This window comes from Chinchilla lanigera, unplaced genomic scaffold (assembly GCF_000276665.1).
Source record: "Chinchilla lanigera isolate Chin_1 unplaced genomic scaffold, ChiLan1.0 scaffold00004, whole genome shotgun sequence".
NCBI classification, from domain to species: Eukaryota; Metazoa; Chordata; class Mammalia; order Rodentia; family Chinchillidae; genus Chinchilla; species Chinchilla lanigera.
Window position 1 is genome coordinate 36,541,473 of NW_004955405.1, and position 22,738 is coordinate 36,564,210.

General features: G+C 39.5%; 1 protein-coding gene across 2 annotated transcripts in view; it reads left to right on the plus strand.

The window, feature by feature from the left end:
- Ano4 (anoctamin 4) overlaps positions 1 to 22,738 on the plus strand; it is a gene marked incomplete at its 5' end in the record, with an annotated part of 365,728 nt that overhangs the window by 191,460 nt on the left and 151,530 nt on the right. The window contains 1 exon segment of one of the 2 annotated variants that reach the window (XM_005374542.2): positions 12,750 to 12,854. Within the exon segment in view, the coding sequence (XP_005374599.2) occupies positions 12,750 to 12,854 (105 nt within the window). 2 annotated transcript variants of the gene reach the window in all.

Here is a 22,738-nt window from a genome sequence, read left to right on the forward strand (position 1 = left end):
TATGATCCTACATCTATTTGGAAAGCTCATCCCACGTTGTTTTCTAACTGAAGCATTTCCTAGCTGCGTTCTTGAATGACAAGGTATTCAGATTCTTTGCTGTATTCCCCGTTCCTCTTAGAACAGATCTGCTCCGTTACTGCCATTAGCACTGGAATGCACAAGAACATTCTGTTATAGTCTGACCCAGGAAGTATAGAAGCCATCTGTCATTTCCTTTAATTGATATCCTGTGCTGATATTAATATAAAAAAATTAAATAAAGGTTAAGCTGTTTCCTAAAGGTATAATATCAACATGGAGTAATTTAGCAAGTCTCAATTCGCTGCTCTTCCCTGGTAAACACACCACTACATTTATCTACCCATTACTTTTTATTGCTCTTAAACTCTATATCTATCGACTATTGGTTGAAAATATAAAGAAAAACCATATTAAACAAATTAATTATTACAAACATTTTAAAATTATATTTACAAGTGATGTGATTCCAGCAATGTAGACTGTGATTTCAGCTCCATCTTTTTTTATTTTTAGAACCTGGTACTAAAGCATCATAGTTCTTGTTGGGAGATAACAGAAAAGATCTCAAGCTGAATTTCTTATCTGTAGTGAGTCATAGATCTTAGAAGCACATGGACATTTTACTGCTCTTGAACTTATTAAATCTTCTATCCACTCTTTATAAAGTTAATGGTCCCAGTGCTCAACTGCTCTCTAAGATCCCAGTCAGACGAGTGGTTGAGTACAAGAAGAAAGCACCCAAACATCTTGTCCACCCACTGAGTCACCAGCCTGAGAAATTTCAGTTTATTCATCTGCCTTTGACTTCACAGACATTTCTGAATGTCTGCTATCTACTAAAACATAAAAAATATGTTTAAATATGTTAAAATGTCTTAAAACCTACATTTTACTAGAACATAAAACAAGGAAGACATCCTTGCTGGAAATGGAATGGCACAGAACTCTTAAATATGAACTGCAGGGAGCTCTGGTCAAGAGAGACAATCAGTCAGTGTTCTTTGTTATAAACAACAAAAACCAGTTATTTAATCTAACCTAAAGAAGGAATTAAATGTGAAGGACAGAGAAAACCTAGAGTGCCAGCTTTGGAAAAGAACCAGAAAGGAACTACTTGGCTTTCTGGAATGAATGAACTTTTGCCATTTTTTTTCTCATCCTATGGCTCAAGCTTTCACAACTGGGAAGAGACACTCCTATCTGGCATATACCTTTTCCTTGGTTGGTTAGGGAATCATGAGACAAAGACTAAGACAAAAACTTCATCATGAGAAGGTGGACCCCTTAATTTCTCTTCCCATCTGGGCTACATACAGTGAGGGGGAGGCACACTCCAAAGGGAAGTAGGAAAGAAGTGTTTGTGGGAAAATGGTCATGGTGGGACATAGACTTAACCTGTTACGCTAGAAGTTAGCAAGTAGTATTAAGGGAGGGACAGAAATACAAATAAAGTTATGGAGCATTCTAGGGAATATCAACAGGAGGTGACCACCTAGATGTAGGAAAGGCATAATTAAATACAGAAAATGTTTTATACTGGTTGCGAATTCAAGCTTTGTTAGTAGGTTTAAAACCTAGATGTCCCCTGATAGCCTATATGGCCTTGGGTAAGTTTCTTAATTTCTTTGATCTCATTTTCCTCATTAATGAAATAAGGATATTAATACCTATCTCATACTATTAGGGTTGCCAGATTAAGTACAGTGCTTCCCATTAGATTTGAATTTCAGGTAAACAAGTACTTATTGAGCATATGTCCCAAATATTGTACCAACACAGTTGTAATAAAAAGTGTTGTTTATTTGAAATTTAATTTAGCTGGGCAGTTTATATTTTCCTGTATCATAGGCAACAAACTTTTATAGAATTTTATGGCAACTAAATAGATTAATTAGTGTATAATGCCCCACATGTACATGGCACACAGTAGGTGCTCAGTAGAAAGTAGAGGAGATCATTTTTTGTATGCATCATTGTAAGCAATATCAGAAGTCTGAAACACAGGAATATCAGAACCATGTTATAGAGCAGCTTCCTAGTTAACTTGTGCCTGAACTAATAAAATGTAGAGACAAAGGACCATTCACTTTCATCTTACATTTATGGTTTCTTTTTTCCTTCCAGTTCTTTTGGATGTTTCTGTTGTGTATCGATTTCATTCTGACCTTATCCTTCAGCCTCAAAATTAGTGGATATTATTTTTTATTCCCTTTTATAGGCCACAATAAAACTATTAAGTGGCACTAGGTTTGTGACTACAGTTCAAGGGTCAGGAACAGGGTGAACTGAAGCATTGATTTTAGCTTTTCTGAGTTTGAAACTTAAAGTTTAGTGAGTATATTAAATTTTTCTAGCTTAAAGACTATGCCATATAAAATAGAATCCAAAGCTTCCTGAAGTATTTCTTCTATTGCTTTTTCTTTATCTGTTAGACCTATCAGATAGTCTTAGAGAAATGTAATTAGTCACAGAAAATATCCTTTGTTCTCTTTTAGAATTTGTTAAATGACATTTTGCTGATATGGTTCATGATTTTGCCAAGTGATTTCTAGCACAAGTCTTTTATCTCACTTTTAAAGCCTAAGTGGTCCTTTTCTCCTTATGCATGATTATTTTCCCCTTATATAGATATGACATTTGAATACTGGCACGTATTGATTTCACGGGAGAGAAACTTCAGGAGTTTATTTCCAGTGCTCTAGAATGACTGTCAATGCGTAGGTATGAAATGCATAGCTTGACAATAACAAAAGTATAGCTGCGAGTTATTAAGCACTCTACCATATTTTCTACCTCATTCATTATCTCATTTACTTTCCATTATATCTCTATTTTATGGATGTAGAAACTAAGGTACAGAGAAGGGTAAGTAACTTGCCCAAGGTCTCATGGCCAGGAAGTGGTTGAGGCAAGATTCCACCTCAGGTCACCTAATTCTCTCATTCAGTGAGTGAGTACTTTTCTCTTCAAACAACTTCTTAGCAATAGTTCTAGCAAGTTAACATAACAAAGTTTGGGGAAATTTAAATTAAAAACCTCTAATAGTTCAAACTTCAGCAAAAGAAAACAAAACTAAGAAGGGACCAGTTAGAGTCTATTGATCATAATGGATTATTAATATTTCATTCTACATGTGATTTTCCACCATCCAGTTTCTTGTTGTTCTATCCTGCACTGAACTTTTGATGACTCATACTCCCTTTTTCTGGTTCTATTATAAAGTTTACTCCTATTTTCCTGAGTTTCAAAGATTATTTCCAGGAACTAATGTCAAGACTTGGTCTCAAACATTAGCAACATTCTCAACTCATTAAGTACCTTCCAGCACACTTTTTATCTGGCAAAGAAAAAACTAAGGAAAAGGTAAATGTATGGCCAGGTTTTAGAATGATAATTGTCATGACACCAGCATCTCACATGGCGATGATGTTCTGTTCCTTCCAGAGAGCTTCCATAAATGTTGCTTCTGCATTTCATCTAATTTTCTCAACAGTTGGTGGAATAGAGATACTCTTTTTTTTTACTGTGGTTGAGAGGAAGAAATTACTGGCCTAAAAGTACAAAATTAGCAATTGATGGATCACAACTGAAACTTACATCTTTAATTTCGTATTGGTTTTTTTTTTTCTAGTACACCAGCTTATTTTTCTTGAAGGTGAGAATAACTTGAGTGTGCCATTTTGGTGTTTTTCTCATCTCCTTTTCTGAAAACAGACATTTTCTTGAGAAGTGTGGCTGTGGCTTGTCCATTCAAGTTAAGGAATCTGGCCACTCTACTTGAATAGATCTGAAGCTCAGGTGAAATTATCTAATTGTTTTCCTAATTGTGAGATAGATTTTTGGTGTGGTGGGAAGGGAATGTCTTCCACATAACTTTGAAATTGTATGGAAGAAAAACTGTAAGGACTAAACTGGACTTCCGTTTTATTTCTCATTGTATAGAAGATGAATGTGGTGTCTTTTAAAAACAGTTAGTGCTGTGCTTTAGAAATAACACTAATCATCCTTTATTTAAATCACTTCCTCCTTAAGTGTATTATTTTAGAAGTATGATGTGAGCTCAGTAAATACAGGGGTGCTTAGGGAAACAAGCTATTTTGGGCGTTGGTAAATGTGGGCAGTTGGTATTGGTGTCCCTTGCTATCATTTGCTGAGTAATAAAATTGCTTTCTAAAAATACATACTAAATTCTTCCCTTATTTGCATTTTCTTTTTCCTCTGCCAAGGGACATATACACGTAGTTTGACCTGTATGATACATTCAGGATGAATTTTCTGGAGAACCTTTTGACAGCCATTAGAGCATATGACGTGACTGGAAAAAAGCCATAGCAAAGGCATCTCCAAAGAAAATGAAAAAAAGTCGGTGTGGTGGCCCACACCTGCAATCCCAGCCCTCCGGGAGACTGAGTCAGGAGCATTGAAAGTTCAAGCCCAGCTTGGGCAGCTTAGCAAGACTTTTTCTCAAATGAAGCAATAAAAATAATAACAAGAAAACTAAAGCAGGCTGGTGATGTAGCTCCATGCAAAGGCCCTCTGTTAATTAGCAGTACTGAAAAAAAAGTGTGTTAAAACTGCTTCTCCTACCTGAGTGTATCAGCCTTCCTGTTGCTGGTACAGCATGCACAAGTTAAAGGAGGAAATGATTTATTTGCCTTCCAGTTTTAGTCACGTCAGCTGATTCCAACACAGAAACATCCTGGGGGAAGGAGGTGGTGGAGCAGAACATCATGGCAGCCTGGAAGCAGTGCCAGGGAAGGAGCACCGGGGACAGAGGCACCCCAAGAGGAACACACTCACTGACTCCTCGCACACCAGCAGGGCCCTGCCTGCTAATAGCGCATTCAGCCAGGAGCATGAGTGGTTGATCCACCGCTGAGTATGGCAGCTTCGTGGTCCAGCCACCTCTCCAGGAGCCTCTTAACCCTGTTACATCGATAATTAAGATTAACTGGCACACTGAGGCTATTTCAAATAGTTTTATGTTTAAGAAGGTTTTGCACACACCTATAATCCCAGCACACAAGGGGCCAAAGCAGGAGGATGGCATCCTAGCTACTTTTATTGTTGCTGAGACAAAATACCCAATACCCACAAGTTAAGGGATGAAAGGTTTATTTAGCTCACAGTCTGTGGAGGTTTCAGTCTGTAATGGGCTGGCTCGAAGGCAGGGTGACACATAGCAGTGGGGCAACAGTTCATGGCAGTGAAAAACAGCAAAAGCAGCAAGCAAAAGAGAGAAGCCTTTTTCTATCCCTTACACTGTATGCAGGCTACCTGTCCTCGGTTATTTTTCTCTCGTTGCTGAGACAAAACACCTGATGCCTAAAATGAAAGAAGGAACGTTTTATTTAGCTCACAGTCTGTGGAGGTTTCAGTCCAGACTTGGCAGGCTCCCAGGCAGAGTGGCACATGGCAGAGGGCAACAGTTCATGGCAGTGCAAAACAGCAAAAAACAACAAGAGCAGAAAGGGAGGAGTGGTGGCAAGCAGCCTCTTTCCCTCCCTTACATTGTATGCAAACTTTCTTCCCCAGGGCAGCTGTAGCACTCACACCCATAATTCCAACACTGGATCATGGATCAATCATAAACTCCAGAAGCCCGCCCCATGACTGCATGAGGCTTTGGGGGGGACATCCAGACACAAACAATGACAGTGCCCTAGTACGGTATAGTATTCATACCCCAAATCCCTGCTTTGGATCACGAATCAATCACAAACTCTAGATTCAGCCACCTCTGAAATGCCCACCCCCTATGACTGCATGAGTCTTTGGGGACATCCAGATACAAACCATAACAGATGTGAGCTCAAGGCTGGTATGGGCTACACAGTGTTCAAAGCCCAGAGCTGAGTGGCAGGTGGGCAGAGTCCTGGTTTTTTGGAGGTTATGACCCTGCGAGCGGCATCTTCTTCTTACACTTGTCTGCAGCTCTTGTGTATACCAAGACTTACCAGTCAAGTTAAGAGAGTTACAGAAAGTTAAATACTATGTGGCTTCTCTTTTACCTGAAGCCTAGAACACACACAAATAAAAGAGTTAAGCAAAGAAGAAATGGTAGAAAAACCAAAAGGCAGGCTTATTGGAGATGGAGAAGGGGTGGAAGAGGAGACGGCAGAAGGGTGGATAAGGAGGGGGGATAAAAGATCAGAATGACGCAGGTGTGCTGTGTCCATATACCAGGCCCCCAGAACAAACATCACTGCACTAATAAAAATACACTATTCTCCTACAGAAAGAGTAAACAACATTGTAGCACAATTGAAAGCCTTAGACTTTCTGCTCCATCACCCCTCCTAATCTTGAACTCGTCTCTTGCCCTCATCTTCGAGAATCTTTGTCGTCATAGCTGTAGACCTTGGTCCCCAGGAGATTGTGAGACACCAAGGAGTCCCACCGGTAGGACGCTAAGTCCCTCATGTTACTCATAGATTTTCGGGCACGGATGTATTACAACCCCAGGAGATCAGGATCTTGCCAGTCTTGCAAAGCATGGAAGCAATTTTGTTGAAGGTCAGCCATTATTTCCTGAAGCAGTGGAATTATTATTTCTATTTTAGACCTGAGAAACATCTCCCTGCTGTTTGCCAAATGTGGTTCTCCAGTCAGGACCCAGTCCAGGATTGGGTTGGTAGGACCACCTGGTGTTAATCATCTGAGCGAATAGCTTTAGCCTGGGTGACGAATGTGGGCGAGTCAGTCTGTTTATTCCTGCTCTTGTAAGCCAGGCTTTCTTCTCTGAACAAGAATGGCCTCGTGACATCACTCCATTCACCACAGCAGTTACACAACACTGAGATTGTGAAGGAGCACGGCTTCTGCGTCTTTTATAATAGCTCTCACAACACGTGCTCTATTGTGAAGCCCTGGCTTATGGCACATGAAGTGGATGGTGGTGAGCTCTAGAAATGACACCAAGAAATAGGAGAGTGGAAGGTCTTTCCGGAACTGTGCATATCCCTCGTGTAAGTCTGAGGTTTTCAACTTCAGATCTTCCAGAAGCTCATTTTCTTTCTCTTCAGAGATTTTTAAAAATTTAAGTCAGAATACATTTTACTTTAGTTTCTGTTTTACTAGTATGTGTTTGCAATATGTAACCATGACATTTGTCTTGGAGAGCTGGTTCCTATATATGTCCTTCTTGAGCCGAGGCTGGAGCAGGAGGAGCCGTTAACAGGAAAATGCCCCACTCCTCCCTTCAGAATGGAGGTTTTGTCCTAACACAGTCACAGAACTCTTGGGTCCACCTATGGGGAGATCAAAATACACCTCCCAATTTAAAAGTCAGTGTCTTTGCAGCCTATTAAGTTAAGAAACATTACATGTGAAGATTTATTTTAGACATTGAGCTCCAGTTTGGAAATATCACTGCTACCCATTTTGTAAGAAATGCTGCCTGTGAGGATTTGGATTAAAGGGGCCTCTTAGGACAGGAATTACCAATTTTTTTTTATTTGTAGAAGGTAAACAGAATGTAGACAATGCTCAGATCCATTCAATATGTAGAAATCATGGAGAATATCATTTGTATGCTTTCCCTTGCTTTATGTATTCTGCATTTTTCTGCTACCTGGAAAGGTAAGATTTGATTTTTCAGATTTTCCTTGATTTCTGAAGTACTATGAAGAAACTATTCTAAGCTCAAACATACAGGATGTTTTTTAACCAAATTGTTTTTATTTACTGTAGGCCCCAAACCTAAATAAGCCCTCTTTTTGTGAAGGAACATGTCATAAAAATTTTTTAGTGAACCACCCTGATAGAATATGATGGGCCAAATTATTTACATAGATAGTCTGTGAGTCTTCTTAAAGCTTCCAAAACTTCATTTTTTCCATTTTATAAATGAGGGAGATGAGGCTTATTATTTAATGGTTCAAAGTCATATAAAAGTGGAATTCAAATCCAGATCAATTTGGTATGGAAATCTATTTCGTACCACTTTGTGTTGACTTGTAAATATAAGTAAGACCTGCCTATATTTTATTGAACAAGAAATGGAACTGTAAGTAATTTTTAAAGTTATTAAATGAAGGCAATCTAGTAGCATAACTGAGAATATTGATTTCCTGGATAAATATCCAACAGAAACTTAAAAATGGTCATTCTGGGGAAAAAATTGGGATTATAAAAGGGGTAGCTGTTGGTTGCACTGTAAGCACCCTTTGGTAGTTTGAGATTTTATTTATTATTTGATAAAATTTTTGAAGACTTTATAAAAAACATGATATATCATATGCCTTTCACAGGCATATGAGATGCCTTAGATAGTAGATTAGGAAAAAAAAAGTTGGCATTTTTGTAGTCTGTATCTATTACTACAATGTGAAATTACAGTAAAGAATCCATTAAGTGAGCAATGACTATATTCAAAGCCTTGTTCTTTTTTGTGGGGGCAGATACCAGAACTGAACTGGGGACCTTGCACTTGCCTGGCAGGTGCTTGTGCCACTGAGCTATATCCCTGGCTCAAAGCCTTTTTCTAAGCTTGGTATGAGATAAAAGATGGACACAATTTGCTCTTGGCTTGCAATGTGCTACCATCCAGTTGAGGATGCAAGCAATGAGATCAGGGAATTAGGGTCTCCCATTTTTCTCCGTCTGCTCCACACTGTGGTATGTGCTTTGCCTACCTTTTTAAAATGGAAAATATACATAGGAAAAGATAAAATTTAAATAGCAATGGGCTCAGTGGAAAGAAAAATGGCCTTCACTTATTAGGATCAAGAAATACTTCCTGAAGCAGGGTTTGAGGTGGGTCTTTGGCAGAAATGGATAGGGAGAGACACGGGTACATTTGCTAATGGGGAAACTCATACTTAGAGCTCTTTGGTTGTTGCTGCTGTTTCTCTTGTACTTAGCTAAATTCCAAGTTAGATAAAAGTCTAACATTAATTTTTAAACTATTTTTTGCCCACTAAAGACCATTTATTAAACATAAATGCCATTATCGACATTGGTTTTATTTTAAACATTACTCCTTCCACAGAACGGCCTCGAAGAGTTGAGTGTAACCACTCTGATTCATCACGTATGAGATAAGCGAAAGCTAAATTGGGAGGTCAGATGGATTTTATAGCAGTTTTAATTCTATATTGTTCAGCATGCTTTTCACCTCTTTGAGGCATCTTTTTAGCTCCCCTCTTATGCAACACTTTTGTTTAGTATCCTTGGTGTTGCACCTAGTTGCGCATTATTTACTGAGACTCTTTGAAATTATAATTTAGAGTCTCCTCTCTGAAACCATGATATCTTCAACCTCTCCTCTAGGGCTTTATAGCTTTGTGGGATTTGTTTGTTTTGTTTTTGTTTCTGTTTTTTGAGACAGGGTCTTGCTATGTAGTTCAGGCTAACCTTAAACTCCCCAGGTAGCTCACGCTGGCCACAGATTTGCAGTGATCCTCCTGCCTCAGCCTCCTGCCTCATACGTGTTAGAGACATATGTGGGTGTCGTGAAGAACTCAAATTCTTAGTATTTTAGAAATAATATCAAAACTATGTGCCTAACAGTAAATTAATATCAAAAGTACAAAGTAGACTAGCACATTTCATGTTCCGAAGTCACTGAGTTTCTTTGACTTAGGCACTGTTTGCTAATGGTGGAGACTGTGGTCTGTGCGGATTCCTTTGATGATGTCCTTGCAACAGTGACCACCCCCTCCAGTTAAGAATGTTCTTGTTTTACAGCACCTGCTACTTTGTCACTCGAGGCTTTAATGAGTGACTTACCGCTGGAAGTCCCAGATCTGATATTCTCTTTAAGAAAGTAGATTCTTTATTCGAGAGCAGAGGAACAGAGATGCCTTATATACTGCAGATTCCAAATATGGTCTTCATGTTTATCCTGAAAGGCTGGTACATCCTGCAGTTTGGAGCTGGTTGTTTTACACAGTTTAAGACTTGCATTGATTAACAAAGATTTTATGTTAAATTGGATATTTAATATCTATAGTGTAATATCTGGCATTTTAGGTCTTGAATTCTGAACTCAAGATAATTATTATATTTCATTGTTCCAGTCTGAATTTTTTTAATGTCTTTAAAGTTTTTAAACTGTTTTATTCTTATGGTGAAAAATATAGAAAAGATAAAGGATAAAACAAAACAAACACTGCCCTTAAATTCACAGCTGGTAATAACTTTTGTACTCATTTGAAGTATTTTCTTTAAGTATTTTTTTCTAGTCTATTTTTTTTTTTTCTTTTGAATAGCTTAGGACATGCCTATACCTATTTCTATAGGGTTGTGAAGCTGAAATTATCATCCCTATTTCTATGGTATTGAATGCCTATATTATTTTCTCATTTGCTCATGTCCCTAAATACCGTTTAAATGTAGAATTTAATGACCTCTAGGCCACCCTAATGTTGCTTCTTTTGTGACTTCTTATACTTCTATACTGTTTCCTGATTTCAAAAATTATTCAAACTTTGTGGAATTTTGATTATTGAAAACTGTAGCTAGTTGGTAACCATGCCTACTTCTGGAATGGATTTATGAGCTCCTGAATGTGACAGCGAGTAAATAACATGAGCTTCTGGGATCTAGTGCATTCTAGGAAGTCACTGCTTTTTGTCTTGGTCTGAAAGATCAGAATATGGGGTTATTCTGTTGGTTTCCATTACATTTATTTGGTAAATGTAGCCTCTTATTTCCAGCAGTGTGCATTTGTGACTGCTTGGACACAGGTGGTTTAAAGAATAATCAGTAAGAGCTTGAACTGGTCGCCCCTGTGCACGTCAGTGGCTGGGTGGCTTTGGCACATTGCTCCATGCCAACGCCCCCTCCTTTTCCACGTTAAAGACTGAGAAGACAAAAGATGTACCACAGAACCTGGCAGACGGACAGCACTGAATATTCTTGTTATTTTCTCATTGCCATTGTGAGGGTTTTGACCGCCGAACAGAACACAGCAACTGACCGGCCAACCAAGAGACTGAAACATGTGAAGGCTGTTCTCTAGCTCTTTGAAGTATCTGTCCATGGGGAGAAAGACAGACTGTTTTAACTGTGACCAGCAGGAAGGCATGTGTGTGTGTTCTGTCTGAGAAGCTGTCCCTCCGGCAACTGCAGACTTGGCAATGAGGGAGTAGCACTGAAGTTCACTGCTGTGTCTGCATGCTGGGGTCCCCTGGAGCTGGCTTACAACACCCTGCTCAGAGTCCAGGAGGGAGATATTTCCTCTGTGCATGCCAGTGTCACTTTACTGGTCATCATGGATGGAAAAAACTAGTAATTCAGTAGCTTCCGTTTATTGAGTATGGACTCTGATGGCTAGGAGCATTGTTTCTTTTAATCTTCATGGCTGTTTTGTGAGACTGTAATTATCATTCCTGTTTGATAGATGAGGAAATTCAGCTTCAGAGAATTTTAGGGTGACTGAAGAGAGTTTGGATAGTGTTCTCTGTGACTCCAGAATCTGAGCTAGTAGCTTTACTTACAGTCCTATGTATTTGCTTTGTCATTACTGCACAGCCTCATTCATTCATCCAGCCCATGTTTGTTGAGGGCCTCCTGTGTACCAGGCAGTGTTTCAAGTGCTAAGACCCTGCCCACCTAACACTCAGCTTCTACGGCGTAAATTGTGGGTGTTTCCCTCCACAAATGAGCATCCGTCTAAAGCAGTGACTGTCTTCTTTCTGAGCTGTAGAAACGTGATTGATGAGACCAAGTCTACTCTTTGAGCTTAGGAAAGGATTATTTCTTGGAAGATACTGGCAGCTAGGGCATGTCTCATTGTATTCATCAGACTACATCAGTGTCTGCTTTAGCTCTGGGTTTTTGCTTTTGCCAATTCCTCAAACTGGAGATGTTCTGACTAAGAAGCACTTAGAAGGTGTATTGTTGTTAATGATAAAGCTACTTTTTGATATCTTGGTTCTTTGGCTTCCTCAAATGTTCTGTAATTATATGGAACAGCAGAAAAACTTTTTTCCCCAGTACTAGGGATCAAATCCAGGGCCTTTGCACTGAGCTACATCCCCAACTCTTTCTATTTTGAGACAGGGTCTCACTAAGTCACCAGCTTGCTCAGGCTGGGCTCAAACTTGCAGTCCTCTTGTTTCAGCCTCCCAGAGTGCTGAGACCTTCTTTGTGTAGGACACGCCAAAATCATCACACAAACCTAACGCAAAGGGTGTAGCTATTTCATAGAATGAATAAAAAGATTCTGGTATAGTTAAAAAAAATTAAGGATGTAACAGGGAGGTCCAAATGTAAGGGGGGAAATTTTGATACTTTGTTTTCCATATTATCAAGAATATTAACTCCTTCCTAAAGAGGGAATTATTATAATTTGGAAGAAAATGGTATTACGAAGTATTTGTGTTGAACATCACTTTTTATTCACGTGCAGCTGAAAAGAATTTTAAACATGCTTGAGTAGGGGTTAACATGTTATCTTTTTCTGCCAGGAAATGATCAGTAAACACTATGATGTTGTATTGAGAAAAAAATTTTAGTTGGTTTATTTTTGGTTTGGAAATACAAACGAGCATTTTTTTGTGGTATGAGGAACAGACAGAATGTGTATGTTCTTTGTTTTCTTTTTGGGTTGTTGTTTTGTTTTGTTGCTGTTGTTGCCTTTCCTCTTTAAGTCATTTATCCAAGAAGGAGGATGAACTAGCTTTTCCTTTAAATTTGGACCTTGCTTCGCCTTGGGCCTGAGCACTGGGCTCTCTGATATCCAACGCAAACTCCATGAATATCTTTCATTTCTCCAGAAGGAGGTGTGGATTTGCAAGGCTACCAGCTGGATATGCAAATACTCCCTGACGGCCCAAAGAGTGATGTGGACTTTTCAGAGATTCTTAATGCAATACAAGAAAGTAAGTTGCACTCCAATTTTAAATTCACCACAAGAGGAGAAACTATGGTAGCCCTGGGGGTGGGGATAAGAAAAGCAGAAACCTTCGATACCGAGCTTTAAAAAATAATAATAAAATGGTGTCCTGGAAGAGATAGAACGATGTACAAAATAATTTCAAGATCAGAAGAGACAGTGAAATGGGAGTTTAATCTGTGAAGCTAAGCCACACATCAGGGTCTTTCAAGAATCCTGTAGCTGAATTACACATTTTGTGCATTTATTAAATATTCAAGTATTATAGTATTTTAGATTCCTTGATTAATTATAATGCAATAAAAACTTTTAAGGCAGCAAAGTACCATTTGCTCAAAAGTAAGATGTTAACATCGATCTGGTTTGCTAGGATCAGGGGCAGAGTTCCCAGAACAATGCCAGGAGCCACTGACAACCCGCTGTGTCTCAGAAGTGATCCCTGTTTCTAAGATTTTGAGCAATCAAGCTTAGCTCTTCTTGGACTAGTTTACTTGTGTTTTATAATTTTCACTAAGAATTGAACTTTATTGTAATAAAAACATTTACCCAAATTTCAGATTTAGCATTGGGAAAGTCATTACACTCATGTTCCATGATCAGAGTTCTAATTCTGGAAGATGAAACTCCTCTCTTACTAGCAAAGAATTAAATGTCAGTGTCAGATTTGAGAGGTTTAGATATGAAGACCACTGCATAAAGAACCATGGCACTTTTTTTTACTTTCAGTTTTGGGTTGTTGCATTTCTGTACTAATTTTATTTATTTATCTTTTCTGATACTGGGGATTCAACCCACAGTCCGCCGCATGCTAGGCAAGTGCCCTACCACTCAGCTGCACCCCTAGCCTTGTAGTAATGTTCTTATTAATAATTTTATCATTGTAAGTCATTATCTGCATTACTCTATATTATGTTCTTAATTTCATGAGGTAATAGCTGCACTTTGCAGGAAGAAATTAAATAACAAAATAACCCTGAAGCTATGGAGACCAGACTGAATGGTCTGGTGCTTCCTTTAACCCCTTTGGGGATGTGTTCACTTCAGGATTTAAGCACAGTGAGGTAAAGGATTCTGAAAGTGAAGAAGGTAAAGCTGCTTTTGAAAGAAATATTTTTAATGAAGAATACAAGAGCCATTTGTTCTGACTAGACAGTCTCTGTATTCGGTTCATGAATAAGCAAGAACAATTTCTCCCCCAGGAGAATACAAATCAAATTAATAGACGTTGAGGAGAAAATCACTTGTTATAAAATTATGTAATTATTTCGTTTGATTGGAAAGATGATAGGTTATACAATGCTCAAAAGTTTTAAAGATTTTTTTCAGTAAATGCTGAAAACTGGCTTTTTATGTAAGTGCTGGAAATGAACTTAATAAATGTTTTGGAGGGGGCTAAGTGAACTTATATCAAAATGAGCTAATGGTTTATAGAGGATGATTTTTATGGTAATGTTTATTATCAGATCTTCATAAAGACATAATTGCATAGATGTTAACTGTGTTATACTTTAGAATGGTGATCTCTTTATAAAAATGGAGAAGGATATAAATTTATGAGTACTTTAAATTTCAAAATAAGAAAATGGGAATTTTACTTCACTTTAAAATGCAAATAAAGATCTTTATAGATTTTCCCATTTTCTAATGCCTGATAAGTAATCTATTTATTCTCTTATTGTAAAACAAGTTCTATGCTAAGTAGATGTGGGAAGCTGCTTACACAGACTGGGTCTTTCCTGGTGATTTAGACCATTTCTGTGCCTATAATCTCCACCTAGGTTCTGCATAAAACTCATTTATTTAGCCAGTTTTCTGTAATTTGTAGGTATAAAAACACATAGAGTGGTTTTTGAAGGGATATACCTTAGAGTATTGTTTCTAGAAAGTTTTGAGAGACTAATAAGTAATGATGTGAAGAAAATAGAATTCTGAACATCAGTTTCACTCCTCCCCTATAGATATTTTTATGAGCTTATCAAGGTGATGGAAAGATTGAATTGTCTTTTAATTTCAATATTTTTTAAAAAAAATTGTGACCATGCATATCTATAACCTTCAAGATCAAGCTAAAATAGAAGTGTGGTGTGTGTGTGTGTGTGTGTGTGTGAGTGTGTGTGTTTGTTCAGAGAGAGTAAAAGAAACAGAGACAGAGACACAAACAGAGACAGAGAAGAAATATTCAGTAATTGTATATTCTATTTTGAACGTGAAAAAACCAAGTGCCACTCCCCAAGCTTTATGGTTATTATGTGATAATCAATAGATAATTATATGTCAGACTTTGCTCTGCTAACTACAAAATTATTAGGAAAAATAAACTTTTTTGGTTTTTAACCATTTTATTCTTATATTTTTATATTTTCATGCAAGAATCAAAATATACCATGCTTCTATATTGTAAAATACATTGATAATATATTTTCCTGCAGGGCTCATGCCCTGAATATACCTCTTCTATACTAACAATGTCTCAGAGTGACCGGCCATATTCAAGTTGTTTTGCTTGTCCTCTCTTTTAGATGTAAAGCTTCTAAAAAAGAAAAGAATTGTTTTATCCACCCATTAGTCTGTGCATCTCACCTGCCAGTCACTATTCTAGGCCTACCACATGAAAGCAGTGGTGAACATTTTGGTAAAAAGTCCAACGTATGAGAAATAAACTTACTGCTAATATCTTGTACTGGTCAAAATGAAAACATCCTGATTGCTCCCTAGGACACAGACATTTATATGTGGAAGTATAACGTAAGGGAATATCTACTTGTGCGTGTGTTTTCCTCCTTGGTGTCAGTTTCCCACCCTCTCTATTCCAAGCCTTCACTCCCCAGTCCAAGATGGTGGCCAGGTCCCTTGAACTCTTGTTTGAGCAGAGTTTTGCTTTTTTTGGTACGGTTCCTAGCTTTTGCTTTCTGGAGGTCTGAGCTTCCACGGGGCTGATGCTTAGGCAGAAGGAGAAACAGGGCAGAGCAGCTCTGAGAGCAGGTCCCTTGGAATCTCCTACAGCAGCAGCATGGCTCCTGGTGGGGTGGGTGAAGGTGGGGTGGACTCCCAGCATCCAGCAGGAATGTTGGAGACCCTAGTGGAAATCTCATTTTCTGTGTCTTTATCACAGCCCCAGTAACTTAAACAGCGTGCAGTGGGGTTAGTACCTCATATAGATTTATAAATGGATAGTAAAAGAATAAATTTGAATGCAGACTTGGGAGGCAGGCAACTCAACAGTAGCCAGTACATGTGGAGATCTGAATGTCTCACTAAACATTCTGCTCTTTACAAAAAGTCCTGGGACCTTTGTGTCATTCTGGATATGTAAGGCACAAGAGTGGAAATGTCAGCAGTGACTGAAATTAAATTATCACCAAGCCAGTAGAATGGGCACTTGGAAGCAAGTTTAATTTGATGTAATGATAATTAAGTCACAGGTCAATTCTTAACTCTTGAGTTTTTCTGATAAGATTCAGATATTCTACATACAAAGATTTGAATGCTAACTTCATTATGCACATAGCATCATTTAAATTTTTAAAAAGACCTGCCAAAGTTTTCAACCACCATAGTTTTAAAATTGGAACCTTTTAGAAGGTGTGCATTTTAAAGTATATCCTTCTGAAATGAGACTGAGAATCATGTGTTAAATGCTACCAAAAAAAAGCAAGCTTGTGTGTGTGTGTGTGTGTGTATGAACTTTTATTGTATTAACTAATCACTGTTCAGAGATTATACTGAAGCTTTTAATTTTTGATCTAAAGCGATGCCCTTTCCCAGCTCTATCTAGAAACCATTCAAGCCTCTAGCCTTTGTCACTCACTGTTCTTGTTTCTTTCCTTTTTTCCTATCTTAATTCCCAGCATAGACAGATGTATGCTGCAGAGACTCTTGGGTGGTGTTCATGCCCTGGAAGACAGAGCTGTGTTATATCCCATTAGGTTCTAAAGAGGGGAAGAGGGCAAAACACGGGGCTTCAGCCAGAGAATTTGCAGGTTAGGATTATGGACTGTTGTATCCTATGGTGGGACCCTCGGCACCTACACATGTGCTGCACAATCACATAGCTATGCCTGTGTTGCTGCTGCTTGTGCTTGTTCAGCTGGGGAGCTGCGTCATTTCTCCAGTGACATCCCAGGAGTTATTTTGAATCCAATTTCTTGAGCTTCAATTTCCTCTTTTAACCTGTACAGTCACGCCATTGCAGAGGGGCAGGGGTGGGGATTGGCAGGTAAGGAGCATGTGATCTTGTGAGACAACTCTATGAATGACCTTTTACTTGTGTCACTTTATTTAGTCTTCATTTTTCTTGCTTTAATTCCCATATCTATAAATGAAAAATGGATATAATCAACATACCCTAAGTGCTTAGCATAGTACCTAGTGCATGGCAAGCACCGTGTAAGTGTTGGCTGCCATGTAAGTCTTCATTTCTCACAACATTCAGGTCTGGGAAATGTATTATGACCACTGAAAAGATAAACAAATTAAAGCTTGAATAAGCTTTATCCAATCTGGTAGCCAGTAGCTCGCTAGAGGAAGGACTGGCACTTGAACTTAGATCTGTCTGAAGCCAAAGCACGTGCTCTTTCCAAAAAGGGGGAAATTATGGTCAGCAGACTTCAAGGCTCTTTAATGCAGAACATCACTGACCTCATTTCATGTTATGTGCAAGTACAAGGCTTATGAACAAAGCTTGAATGTGGCTCACTGTTTTTCTCTAAATATCATTCCCAGCATTGCAAGAGGTGCCATCACTATCTGCCTTGTTATAGGAGTGATGCACGTTGTTTTTCTTTAGAATGAAGTAGAAGCAAGAAAAGTTCTTTGCAGAAAACATGCTGCTGTGGTAACAGGTTAATGATCCTGGTGCTTTGCAGAGTACACTGAGGTGCAAGCCCTGGGCTATTTTATAAACATCACCATCACTGAACCAAGGCAAGGCAATGGCATATTTTTAATGGCCACATATCTTTAACATTCCTGTGATTTGTTTGTTTGTTTGTTTACAAAGACATTTTAAAAAATTTCAATGTGTATCAGTCAGCTTTTTATTGCCATGACAAAATACCTGAGGTAAACAATTTAGAGGAGGAAAAAAAAAATTTGGGCTTGTGGTTTTGCAGGGTTCAGTCCATGGTCTTTTGGTACCAATTAAAAACATCATGGCAGAAGGGCATAGAGGAGGAAATCTGCCCACCCTACGGCAGCCAAAAAGCAAAATGGAAAAGAGCCAGAGAAGAAGACACCAGATACAGTATAGGCCTCAGTGGCCTATAACCCACTTCCTTCAACTAGGCCCCAGTCCTAAATCTCCATTACCAATCAATAATGGCATCAAATTACAATTAATGGATTAGTTCACAGATGACATTAGAGCCCTTGTGATCCCATCACATTGCAAAAAGGGCCCTGCCTCTGATCACATGAAACTATTGAGGGGACATTTTAGGTATAAACCATAAAAAATATTCCACAGAACTTTCCCTGGCAGAGGAAAATGCCTACTGTTAGGTCTACAATAATTAAAATACCAGGTTTCCTTTAAGGAGATGTTGACATAACCATTTGGGGCCCAAACCCCTAGCATAAGCTTCTACGCTTATTTCAAAACACTAGAATTTTTCTTCCTCCAAATATATTTTCAACATACAACCTTGGTACATAAGAGAGAGAAATATAACTCTGGTATAAGTGGAGCTTTGCCAACTTACTTTATTATTTTGCCCTTTGCATGCATACAGTACTTCTCCAGAGGCTCCTGGAGTTCCAGGGGACACACTTTGACAACTGCTAGTTTTATGGGACAGGAATAAAACCAGTAAAGGAAGCACTGATGTCCTTCCCAATTACTTTATTTATCTGAGTTCTTTAAATTAGGTCCTGCTTTATTCCTCATTGTAAACCAGGCAGCCTGTGCCTTCGGGATATTGTCATATGCGTTTGAAGAGTAATGAACATCTAGCGAGTCCTGGGGTTGCTACTGTCATATAAACGCTAAATGGTTTTTAGCTCCTCACATCTCAGCCTAAGGTGCTGTTCAGAGCTGTGCTGTCTCTGTGTATTTCTGTACATTTTTAAAAACATTTAATTTGGTCTGTTTGTTAAATTTTAAAAGGTGGCAAGCCTGTTGGGCTACAGCTGTAAAGTCTAGCTTTATTCAGATCAGTGTGAAAACAGTGACAAGATAATTGCTTAGCAGTTAACTGACTTCCTGTTCTTGAAAACCAAACACGAAGTCAGAGCGGTAGACTGCTTCCCACGGAAACAAGAAGCCCACTGCAGGGGCTGGAGATTTAGCTCAGCCTCAAAGCGCCTGCCTGGCAAGCTCAAGGTCATGAGTTCGATTGCTGGTACCGGAAGAAAAACAAAAACCAAACCAAAACAAAACACAACAACAAAAAAGAAGCCCACTGCAAAAAGCCTGGATTGCGCAGTCACAGCTGGGCTGGAATTCATCTCTGTCACTTTCTGCATGGCCTTACTTAGCCTTGATGAACCTGGCTCTCTCTTCGTCATAGCTGTCTCACAGGTTGTTCTCAGAGGAGATGAGAAAATCGGCTTGACAACCCTCAAATTGTAGTTCCCTTGCCTCTGCCTTGCTCCCCACTTTCTTCGTATTTAAGGAGAAACAAATGCTCTAAGACAGTCTCACTAAGGGGATTACGAAAAGGAAAAGTAACAGCTGATATCATCAGACAATTCACTATTGTTTATTGTAAAATGCACAACGAATGTCTCTTCTTTGCGAGCCCTTATGTAAATTAGGCCCTCACCTGAAGAGAACTTAACTGTTGACACCAAGGACTTGTTACAAAACCATCTAATGAGTTCAAATCAAGGCATAAGCAGTCTTTTATCTTTTTTTCTTTTACTTGCATTCTGAATTATTCATAACGGCATCTTCTTTTGTGCTTCCTGGTGATGCTTTGAGGTCAGTGTGTAAAGCTTTCAGAATTCTGAGTGTCCGATGTAATAATTTGGAATTTAGGACAAAAACAGTATAATGAAGCGGCATGCTGGAGAGCAAATATAGATACCTGGATTACACTGCAGTATCCTCTGTGTCTTCTTCGGGGACCTGTAATTCCCTCTTATTTTGTCTGCGTCAGAAAATGCTGAGGTTAATGTACCCTGTACTCTAACTGTACCAAGATGGGATTAGCCTGCTGCATTTGGAAAATAAGACAGAATTAAAGAAAACAGCCCTGAGTCGTACTCTTTCATTTCTGGTATTAGTTCCTACTTTCTTTCAGACTGTTTCTGAAACACATTTTGTGTTTTTTCCATCGCCACACGAGCACTGCCTCCCCAGTTCCGTGGTCTGTCTAGAAGTATGAAGCCTTCCCACTCACGTCTTCTAAATGGCACCAACTCAAAGTGTTGGCTCAAGGACAAATGGCAGAAAGCAATTCCTAATTAATTAGGTAATCTATTCATTAGAGTCCTTGCAGTACATTTGCGATCTCTTTTCCCTGAGGAATTAACAGTAACCAACACCCCAGATGATTTTCACTGGAGGAACAGTTGACATAACTGTAAATATCTGGCGAGTGGGTTCGGTGCTAGCAAAGTGAATTCACCTTTTCACCCGTAAAAGAACGTCAGGATCTGCCTGCCCCTTGGCTCCCCGTCCACTCTGCTCCTCCCACATTCTGGATGGTTTGGAAAGAGGCAGCCCAAAACATCTCTTTGCTGTGCTGAATGTGACACTTTCCTCACACTCCCTAGCTGATATGTGGTCTCCCTGGCAGTCTGAGGTCCCTGATTCTTGCTCAGTTGTGACGTGTGAGTCCCTGCTGTTCTGTTCCCAAGCCCGTGAGAGGCTGAGTTCCTAATTCCTGCAACAGAGAGTCAGGTGGAGTCTCCCACACATGGTGTCCACCTACACCGACCCACCTTTGCTCCCCGTTTGGTTCACGTAGCCCATCCCGACTCTGAAGGCAATATAGATTCCCTGCTGGGATTGCATGGAGTTTGTGTTCTCTCTTTTTCTCCCTATCTTGTTTTATTTTGGTTTGCGTTTTTGTACTGAAGATTAATTCATTTTTTTAAATTCTGAAACAAAGTCTCACTACATTGCAGAGCTTCCCAGGCTGGGCACAAACTTGTGATCCTCCTGTCTCAGCCTCCCATAGAGCTGGGATTTCAGAAATGTCCTTTTGTTATTCTTAGTTGACTCTCCAGAGCATTTAGCTCTCTTTCTCAATTAATGAGCCTAAGAGCAGGCAGATAATTATTGAACATTTTTCTGTCTGGGAAAAAGTATGAGGGATGTGGTGGAATCCGCTAACAGATGACCCTGTGCGTGCGACTGACAAGCTTGTGATGTCAGTGCCCTGCCTAGAGAGGCCCTGCTCCCGCCTTGGCTGGACAACGAGTGCTTTGAGAGCCAGGGCCAGGCTTACCATGGCCAGGGCTTAAGCCCCAGGTGCTAGCCCAGCAGAGTCTGTCCATAGCAGGCATGCAATAAATACTAATTGAATAGATTATTTTACCCCTGATGAAGAGATGTGGGTTTTCATCACAGGATATCATACTTTGTTCCTAAAATACACTTTGTATGTAAAGCTAACAAGACCAGAAAACATGTTTTATGGTGTTCTTACTGGCTACATGTTTTCCTGAGGGTTCTGTAACAATTCAGGATTTTTAATCTCCATGGAAACCATCGAGAGGCTGGGAGATAGTAAGGACCCCTTAATATCCTTTATTCTCTAAAACTCAGCTTATCACACTGTCCTGATTTCCCTGAGCACTCTGGTGGCTGCACCCCCACAAGGACTTCCGGGGGTAATTCTGATGGGCAGCAGCAGCAGAAGTGCGGGCTTCTCTCTCTTTCACACTTGCTCCTGTCCCCAGGATCTAATCGCGGGGCTTTTTCTGTGGAGTGGGAGTTCCCAATCCTAACATTACATTAGTTCTCCATCAGCCGCAGGGGATATAGTCTGAGAGCCCCGGTGGGTATCTGAAAGCTGGATAACATCAAGCCCTCTGTACTCTGCTGATAACTGAAGTGGACACCGGGTGACTGACAGGCAAGGAGCACTCACAGAGGGGACACCCTGGACAAAGGGTCCTTCATTTCCCAGACACTAGGGAAAGGGCTGATGTGACGTTTCATCAGACTACTCAGAACAGTGAGCCTACGAAACTTAGGAGCTGCTTATTTCTGTGATTTGCCATTTAATGTTTTTGGACTGTGGTTGATGATAGATAATTGAAAAAGCAGGAAGCAAAACTAGGAATATGAGAGGCTTACTGTACTGACCTTTGGGGCTGGGTAAGTCTTCACTGTGAGGTTAACCTGTGAGCTGTAAGCTGTTTAACACCTTCTCTGACCTCTACCTCTACCACTGGCACCACCCTGCTCTCCTTGGAAACAACAACTAAACAATGTCTCCAAACTCCACCGCATGTTACCTGGAAGGCAAAACCAGCTGAGAACCAGCTGTAGAGAACTCTATCAAATGAATTGTCCCAACATGGAAAGTAATGCCGAAAGAAGTTGACTGATCGTTTCCTATCCTTTCAAGGGAAGAGGGCAATTCTCACGGTTTGCATAGATGACCATGAAGTTTCTCCTTAGTGTCATCTAGACATGAATCCTAGCATCTTCTTTAGCTTTCCCCATGTACCTCAGACCCCATCCCAATCCATTCTCCATAACAACCATTCCTACTTGTAAAATGTCCCTTTATCTTCTTGTACTAAAAAGCATAAAATGCTAACTCTAAAAGTTCGAGAGCCTAGAATCAAGAAACTGACATTTCTTGTGGGTCTGCTAGGTGTCAGCTACCCTAGAAATATGTCCATCATCACATTTAATCTTCTTGGCTACTGTATTAGTCAGCTTTCCATTACTGTAACAAATACACACTCAGT